Raw genomic sequence first — 9,421 nt, forward strand, 5'->3', positions numbered from 1 at the left:
ATTTGCTAAGAGAAATAATTTTTGAAAAAGCAGGTAAGTTTGCAAATGCCTACAGTAATTTATCATAATCTGTCATTATTTCTATTTTTCTAGCTGAAATCCAGCCTGCTGGAAGCCATCTCCCCACCTCCCTCCCATCTCTTCATACATCAGATTCCAACAACAGAAATTCCCCCTCCAATCTGTTGTCACCACCATCTTGCAGCATAGAAAATTCTGGCTTCCTACTCCTCATGGAGGTGAGACCACGCTAAAATCACCTGCTATTAGAGTTATAATCAAAATGGAGTTTTGCCATGGGAGCTTTACCTATGAGAGATCATTCTTAAATCAGACAGCTGAATTTCAGAGGCTGCCCATACTCTGATTCAGCAACATTCTTGTGATGGAAAACGGCCACACAGAGAATTAAGGTGTTTGCTGTTAAGTAACGGAAACGTCATCATGTCCGGTGGGTACAATGGACCATCTGTAGTGTGTGTACATAATACAACACGCACAGCAGGAGCTCAAAGGCGAAAAGGTGTGGGGAGGTAATGTGTGAGAAGAAAAATTCAAACACACAAAATCTACTGGGGTCTGTAAGCAGACAATAAGAAAGCACCCTTCTTTATCCCAGTCATCTTAAAACACCCTTTCTGATGAGATCTTCCCCATCAAGTCAAACAAAATTTTGCCATCTTTGAAAGGCTTTCCTTGAAAACCCTAAACAGTTGGAGCTATCCATTTCTGGGTTCCAATCGCACCTTGTATTAATTATTATAGTGCTTATTACATTGCTGCAGTTTATTTACATTGGTTTCCCCAGTAGATACCTCCTCAAATAATGAAATATTTTACTCATCTTTGTATTCCCAATACTTTAGACAGTGCTCAGCATATAAAGGGGTCCAATAAATATTGGTTAATGAATGACTGAACAGATTTCTTCAAATGTTCAAAGAAAGAGCAAAACTAAAAATCAAATAAACAAATTACAGATTAATTAATTTGCCAGTCTTGCTACTAACAAAATGGAATTTAAACATGAAACCTCAAAGTGGTTTCAACCAGTGGCTCTGAATGCACTGAATACCCAGGGCAGATAAAGTCAACAGTAAGCAGACATAAAGTGCATAGTAAATACTTTGCTAGTCCCTTTCTATCTCATTTTTAAAAAGTTATAAGGAATACTCCTTATTGGGCATGCAAAATCCCCAACAATGGGTATACATTTTGTATCTTGGCATTTCTGACATCTAAAGAAATATTTAAAACAAATTGAACACAGATACAGAATTCAGTAATATCTGGAAGAAAAACTATTAGATTCCTTCAGGGGAAACAAAGGGTTCCACCAAGTTCTGATCATAATTAAGGAATTAAAACTGAATTAAAGCTCCCATGCAGACTAGATCAGAAGAGTCCCTTGTGCTAGCCACCAAATGAATGGTTCACAGAAGTGGAAGCAAGCACTAGCCTATAAATCCCAACAACTGCAGAGCTAAAGATGATGGAATGCTATAGCAGTATAAGGCAGGTAAAGTAGCCGGTAAGTCTTTGGAAGTTGACCTAACTTCTTTTAGCCAGTTGGCGAGAACCCACAGTAAGACGTGACACAAGAAACATAAAAATGTGGGCGCCTGAGTGGCTCAGTGGGTTAAAGCCTCTACCTTTGGCTCAGGTCATGATCTCAGGGTCCTGGGATTGAACCCCACATCAGGCTCTCTGCTCAGCAAGGAGCCTGCTTCCCCCTCTCTCTCTCTGCCTGCCTCTCTGCCTACTTGTATCTCTCTGTCAAATAAATAAATAAAATCTTAAAAATATATATATATCATTGTCTAAAGTAAAATTTTAGTGGCTGTTTACCTCATCTTGCAAAAGTATTATATTTTATATTCATAATTTTTACTTTCTGAAATCATAATACTAGGAAAGACCTTAAAATTTTCAACTCAAATCCTCTACTCTTACAAATAAGTAAACCAAGGGCTACAAAAGGCAAGTCATACTGGTAAGCAGAGGCAGAATCCAAACTCAAAGTCAGTTTTCTAGTCTCCCCGACTAGAAAACTGACTTTGAGTTTGGATTCAAGAGTTTTTCCCACTAGATTAAGAACTGTCTTATCATAACATGCCTTATTAGAGTTAGATTCTCCCTCCACACATGTATATGTATGTGTGTGTATATTTATACACATAAAATGTATGTGTGTATGTATAGATACACCCACATACCTACATACATACTCGTGGCACTGGGAAAAACCAGGCTGTTCAGAAATATATTTAAAAAGTATACCAGTTAATTGAAAAACCTAGTCCTATGATAAGGTATTCATGTTTTCTGAATGACCCATTAAAACACCAAATCTCCATGTCTAGGTTTATATTTACCTTAATATATTAATTATATAAGGCATAATGATTAAGCACATGGGCTCTGGAGTAAGAGACCTCTTTGTAACCCCTAACTGCAGCTCTGACATTTAATCAGTTGTATGACCACTGACAAATTTAACCTTTCTAACTAATTTAAACTTTCTTACAGTTTCCTCACCTGTAAAACTGAAAAACAGAACTGACCTGATATGGTATTCATGAGGGTTAAACAGATGATAAACGTAAAGGACTTTGCCAAGAACTTAGATCTTATTCAATAATTTAGTTGTTATCAATATTACTGCCTACTAATCTGAGGGTTGCCTACAAAAGTGCCCCAACAAAAGTTTTCTTTATAGTTCTTACTCTCTCTCACAGAAACACACACAATCCCAATTATATATTATCTGTTCTTCTGAACATAGAGTGTAGCAAACTGACAACACTGTTCAAGAGAATTCCTTTTGCTTTTCTTTTATAGAGATCAAACTCTTATCTCAAATTGATTTTTAAATTCTAGAAATGTCCATTCCCTATAATGAGAGTTTAGAATTTAAAAATACAAATTGTTTTCTGTCTTCTTGCACCTTTCCATTTTTTGGACAAAATGAGTTTGGCTGCCTAAATTCTGCGAAAGGAAATGCAATTGTCTCAGAAAGAAAATGAATCTCCTTGCTTCCTACTGAGTACCCTTTTGGTGTTCAGACACAAAGGACACACTCGATCTCATTTATGGTGACAGTGAGAACAAATTATTTCCAAGATTTATTGTGTACTTATGTTTTAACTCTGAAATTAACACAATTATAAAAAGACCTTTATGGATACATATATTCATGCCTCAAATAAAGTATTTCCTCCTTCCCCACATTCCCTATAATGCAGAGTTTATCATAAGTATAGGATACTAGCAGGACAGTATTAATTCTTTAAGTCAAAGCAACAACCTTTTGAGCTGTTTTGTTTCCTAAAAATAATTTAAGAAGCTAAGTCATCTGGTTTAAATTCTTTTACTATGTATTCATGTTCTGTGATGCTTGTTGAAAAACTGAAAGGATATAACATTTACATACGTTAATTTTAATAGTAAAATATGTCTAAACAAAACCTATTTTATTGTAAATCTCTGGATTCTCTTTGAAGGTCTTATTCTCTGGGTTCCTAGAGTAAAACTGCAATTTCAGTTACAGAATGTATAATTTAATTTGAAAGTAAATCAATACTAGAAACAAATTATTTCATCATCATCTTTTTACAAAGATTAAACAGCCACAAATTTTATTTTACCAGGACTAAAATGCATTAAATTACATTTCACTGACATAAGATCAAAAGAACCTCATAAATATAAAGCTGTATTTTACCAGAGTGAGGTTATAAGAAGCCAAACCAAAAATATTCCCTCTGGAAAACAAAAACTGTCTTAATTAATTTTAAAACTCTCTTGACATTTGATGCTTTTTTATTTTTTTAAGGTTCATCTTATAAACAAAATCATTAAAGGTTGCTAGAAAACAAGCCTAAAGAATTAAAAATAAAGTTATTTTTTCCAATAAGCAATGCTACTTTTTAGCTATCAAAAATGACTAAGAAGTGTTCACATACTATATACATTTGGCTATTTTTAAGTTGTTTAATTCTTCTAAAATTACTCTTGGTCTAAAATAAACCTAACCATGAGATATAAAATGTGGTTATAAGTACCACTTGCCAATAAAAAATACCATAGTTTTAAAATAAAATACAAAATCAAAGTTAATAAATGTATGTTTTATTAGCTTAAACCGGTAATTTATGAAAACAGAACTGGCTTCTCTCAGAGATTAAAATAATTTCCAGTCACCAGAATTTTATAAAACAGATGACAGACTAGTCAAATATACTACTATGCCTAATCTCATGGGATTGGGGATTTTCTGAATATGCCCCAAATTACATAATATTGGGGGAAAGGGAGATGGTTTAAGGCTTTTGGAAAAATATTATATGAGGATCATTTTTAAAATATGCTGGAATTCTTCAATAAAAAGTATAAAGAACAGAGTCAACGGTAGGTATCTCCAGACGCTGATTTCTCAAATGTCACCAGATTATCCATTCCACTAAGAAGTACTTTTAAATATCTGCAGCACACAGAGTATCAAGTTTTCAAATCCGAAGCTTTTACAGATATCTGTCCTGCTTTTACTGCTCCATATTAACACTGAAATGCACATACCCAATTTATTAGAATCACTATCTTCCTCTAAAAGTCCCTTTTTATTTTAAAAAGATCTCACTAAATCTAAGAAAAATGTTGAATTAAAATAAACACTTCTTTTTCCAGTATCCAGAATATTAAAATATTTATAAATATGGCTCCCCCAACTTACTTCGGCTTTATGAATGGTTTCATTTTTTCAGTGCTAATATAGTTGTGAACATACCCTCCTACCTAATGTGGGAAAAAAAAGCAATTATTTTAAACCTTGAATAGCAGCTAACAAATTAACAGTGATATTCAAGTAAACCTACTTTGTTTACACTGAAATCTCAAGATTATATAATAAGCTCTGACATTATCTTCCGAGCAATTTTCTATACTGTCAAAGGCAACAGAGACAACATACGTTTTAACAAGAGGAAAACAAGGAGTTAATAAAATATATCTTCCCCTCAACTAAGAATTGCCTTCTCTTTTGTCAATATTACACGACATTCATCTACTGACAAAGGAAAAAATGAACACTTCACTTGCCTGCTTAAGAAACTAAATTGGGAGCATTATCAGTCATAGACTTAATTAAGTTATTTCTAGGGGAAAATATTTAAAGCAAAGAGGCTATTTACAGTTCACTGCCAACTGCTAAATTTTGGGGGAACAGGCCTGAACAAAATAGTCCCTATTTGTCCCTTGCCTTTTTCCCCACCACCCACCCTGCACCAAACCCCCATTGTTCTATCTAAAACTCACAGGTTAATGATATCTAAATAGCAACTGCTACATTTATGTTACAGATCATCACTACGGAGAACTCTTCAGCATCACATTTACTTGCTGCTTTCTTTCCCCCAAATAAAATCCAAATTTGGTAATAAATCAATTACAAACTGGTGGGGGAAAGGATCACAGCTTCCCTTCCAGACTGATGGATGTCACTCCAGAGGCGTGAGGAAATCTCCTAGAAGGTTACCATAATAAATCGAAACCCCCCGCCGAAAATCATTTAAACTGACGTTTTACTACAATTTTTTTTTTTAATCTATAACCGAAACCCTTGAAAAGTATACAGCCCATGGAGTAGAAGCTCCTTTTCCCTATTCGCCACCAAAGTAGAACACAGAAGCAGCAGCAGCACGCAGGATTCCGAGTGGGTTTGGATCCCTCGTACACCACTTCCTCCCCAAACCTGGCTAGCAGGGCCAGATGCTGGTGTCGAGGAAGTGGGAGACCGGCACGCCGGCGCCCCGCTCTCCCTCCGGGCTACCTGCCTCGGCCTGCGGGAGCGCCGCCCAGCGCGGACACTGGCAAAGACACAAACACTCACCCATCTTTCCTCTTGGCTTTGTAGACGTGACCATAAGTGCCTCGGCCAACTTTGCAGCCCTCGTATTCAAACAGGTCCTCGACCCGCTCCCGCTCGCTGCTCAGCTTCACTTTAAAGTCATAGTCCATTGTCACAGCCTCCGGGGCCGGGGAGCTGGGTCGGGGGGCCGGGGGACAGGGGTGGGGACCGGGGAAGCTCCGGCAGCCGCAGCCCCCGGGAACCCGCCCGCTCTACACCCGGCGGCCGCAGCACCAGCCCGACTGATGCGGCAAGAGCAGGAGGAGGCCCCGCGAGAGCGCCGGGGACATCCAGGGGGATAGCGGGGCAGAGGCCGGCCGAGAGCGTGGGGGGACGGGGAGGTTCCCCCGGGCGAAGGAGAGCAGAGGGACGAGGGCTGGGGGTGGGGAGCGGCGTCTCTGCCCTTGTCCCCGCGGGCTCCCGGGGCGCCGGCTCTCCTGCTCGCTCTTGCCGCGCGTTCTGCTCCCGCTGCGGGGAGCGGCGGGGCGGCCGCAGCCGGCTCTCCTTCTCTTACACTCGCACTCACGCCTCACCCTCTCACACACACGCTCACACTCACTCACTCACTCACTCTCTCTCCCATACACTCAAACAGAAAGGCAGCGCCGCACAACAGCCGGTACCTCCTCAGAGAGAGGAGGGAGGGAGGGGACTCGCGGAACACGGCCACGGCTGTCGCAAAAACGTCGCGAAGGCTCGGGTTGCCTCCGGGCCTCCCTGCAGCTTGGTCCGCGGCGCCGGTCCGGTCTCGCCGGAGCCCGCACCTCGAGGACACGGTGCAAGAAGCAGGGTAGCCACTGCCCAAAGCTGCCGCCAGACGCACCACGTGGACTGTCCCGACGCCGGCCAGGGCCCTAGACTACAATGCCCAGAATGCACAGGCCACCGCCGTTGCCGCCCCTTCTATGACTCCACCCCACACAGTGGTAATACGGGAACGTTGCATGCTGGGATCAGTAGTCCAAAGGGAGCTGAGTTTCAATAGCTTGGAGGAAAAACAATTTTTATTTTATTGCAATATCGCTAGAGTGTGATTTGGGCCATAAAATTAAACAGAGAAATTTACGTGCGAGGGAGGCTAGTTTGCATAAGAACCACATTTTGTTCCCCTGCCGAACTCCAGATGCTAAAAGGCATCATCATTATCAAAAAGTCTGTATGTTTGTAAACACCTCGCGGAATATTATTTGGTGTATTCTTGTCGTTCACAATCTGATAAGGGCTGCATAATGATACTAACATATTGACACATATTACAAACATGAGTGAAAGGCTCTGGATTTCAGCTCAGGTCATGATCTCAGGGTCATGAGATTCAGCCCCAGGTTGAGCTCTGCATTGGGTGTGGAGCCTGCTTAAGATTCTCTCTCTCTCTGCGGGACTCCTGGGTGGCTCAATTGGTTAAGCGGGTGCTTTCGGATCAGGTCGTGATACCAGCATCCTTAGATCAAGTCTCACATCAGGCTCCTTGCTCGGATGGCAGCCTGCTTCTCCTTCTGCCTCTGCCTGCCACTCTGTCTCCCTGTTTGCTCTCTTTCTCTCTTTGACAAATAAAGACGTAAATCTTTAAAAAAAAAAAAAAATCCCTCTCCCTTTCCCCACTCTTTAAAAAATTCTATAGTTTTAAGATGTACAATGTGATGTGTGTGTATATGTTTGTATACACACACACACACATACATATACACAGACATAAATAGTATTATCATAGTCAATCTAATTAACAGCATTATTTCTATCAGTAATCCTGGGGCAGGAAAGGAAGCCAGCCTTGGACTAGGGCTGAAAACGGCCTTCTTCCCTCTCTGAAGCTAGGGTGGAGTTGAGGATCTGAACTCCAGGTTGGGAGAATATGGTGGTTTGAGGTAAGCAAAACACAGCATCAGGATGGAGAGCTAAGGAAGAGATAGACATTAGGGACTTTTGAGGGAGGGTGGACAATGTCTTAGGAGAAGTAACATCTAATATTCAATTTTGGGTTTTTCTTTTCTGTGTGGTAATGCCCTTCTGTCATCTCCAGGTTATCGGCCTGGTCTTACCTGTGTCCATGCTTGGAGGAAAAGAGAGGGCAGAAGCCCGAGATTCAATTATGAAATATAAAAAGTGGCCTGCAGAGCCACTTTTCCTAGCCATGAGCTAGGAAAGGCTAGGCACATGTTATGTTTCCAAAAACTTGAGGAATGGAATCTGTTTTTAGAATGGGCTTCCTATAGATCACAGAATGAGGGTTCATACTTAACTGTTACTTTAATGAATTGAACATATCAGGAACATGGAGCTGTCATTTCAATTTGATTTTCAATTTCAGGTTATACTGATATCACATGTCTCTTTACATGGTCACTGGAGGTCATGATGGTGCAGAGTCTCTGACCCTCATTGGTTCACATTCCAAACAATGTGCAAATAATGCTCACGCTTTTCATAAATGTGGTTTTTATTTACATTCTAAATTTAACATCTCCAGTCTTAACATGCCTCCCAAACACCAGCCCCACATTTCAGCTACCTCCTGTTCAGCCTAAGGGAATATTCTGCTGCCATTTCAAACTTAAAATTTCTGAAAATGATCATACTGTGCCCCAAGCCTCCCAAATCCAGTGAATAGCAATGCCAAGAGACCGACATTCTGTCGTTTTACTCTCAGTCCTAGGAGTTCATTAGTTGCACATTGTTCTTCATGATCCTGCCAAATATGCCTTTGTCTGGCCTGTCCTCAAAGGCTGGATGCTTCCTCATACCATCTCTGACCTTTGCAGTCCTACCCATCCTCCAAGGTACAGCTCAAATGCCTAACTTAGTCATGAAGCTTTTCCTGGTTCTTAAAACTGAATATAATCCTTTTTTTTTTTTTTTTTTAAACACCCGCAGCTCCTACTCCAGCCCTGGCGCCATTATACTTTATTTGTAACTCATGTAGAAACATCACAGCTACTGTGTATTTTAGCCATTTCCTTTATGTACTTTAAAAAAATGTCCTTTAATGAACACCTTAATGACTGAGTCTCTGACTTACTCATCTCTGTATCTCTTAAAGTGCCCAGAACTTGGATGCATAATTATATTTGATTAGCATTTGTTGAATTAGATTGATTTCTATAAAGGCTGAAATAGACTTTAAGGGGGGGTGGGGAACAGTCATTTTAAAATATTTAACAGTTTACCTCTGTTTTGCCTCTGAATGTGTATTTTTTGCAGTGTGCTCAAAAAGAATTTGATGCTGTATATAACATGATGTACTGATGTACAAACAAGCCCAAGTGGGTCTTCTCAGAGTTGATCCCCTCATTTCTACCACTTTTGTTTTCTTGATTGATATTAGAGTGCGCTTTAAGCAGAAAGTTTCTAACCTTCCATTCTGCAGGTGGAATGTTCAGCATCTTCATCGTCAAAAAGCACATATTAAACATCTACATTTGAGTAGCGTTGTACACAAGAAAGAACAAGTTAGGTCAATCAACACTCCAGAATATAATTGAATTTTAAAACTTAGAAACGACCAAAACCGAAAAGCAC

At 40.0% G+C, this 9,421-nt stretch overlaps 1 protein-coding gene across 4 annotated transcripts in view; it reads right to left on the reverse strand.

Annotated features, from left to right (window-relative positions):
* The window catches only part of CDK8 (cyclin dependent kinase 8), a 136,091-nt gene extending 129,351 nt beyond the window's left edge, over nt 1–6,740 (reverse strand). The window contains exon 1 of one of the 4 annotated variants that reach the window (XM_045069518.1): nt 5,888–6,740. In XM_045069518.1, coding sequence (XP_044925453.1) covers nt 5,888–6,015 — 128 coding nt within the window. In that variant the 5' untranslated portion in view covers nt 6,016–6,740. The remainder of the gene's footprint in view (nt 1–5,887) is intronic. The other 3 variants (XM_045069517.1, XM_004781478.3, XM_004781477.3) reach the window with 3 other exon arrangements.
* Nucleotides 6,741–9,421: the final 2,681 nt, after the last annotated feature.

This window comes from Mustela putorius, unplaced genomic scaffold (assembly GCF_011764305.1).
Source record: "Mustela putorius furo isolate JIRA1106 unplaced genomic scaffold, ASM1176430v1.1 tig00003942_pilon_pilon_pilon, whole genome shotgun sequence".
Classification (NCBI taxonomy): domain Eukaryota; kingdom Metazoa; phylum Chordata; class Mammalia; order Carnivora; family Mustelidae; genus Mustela; species Mustela putorius.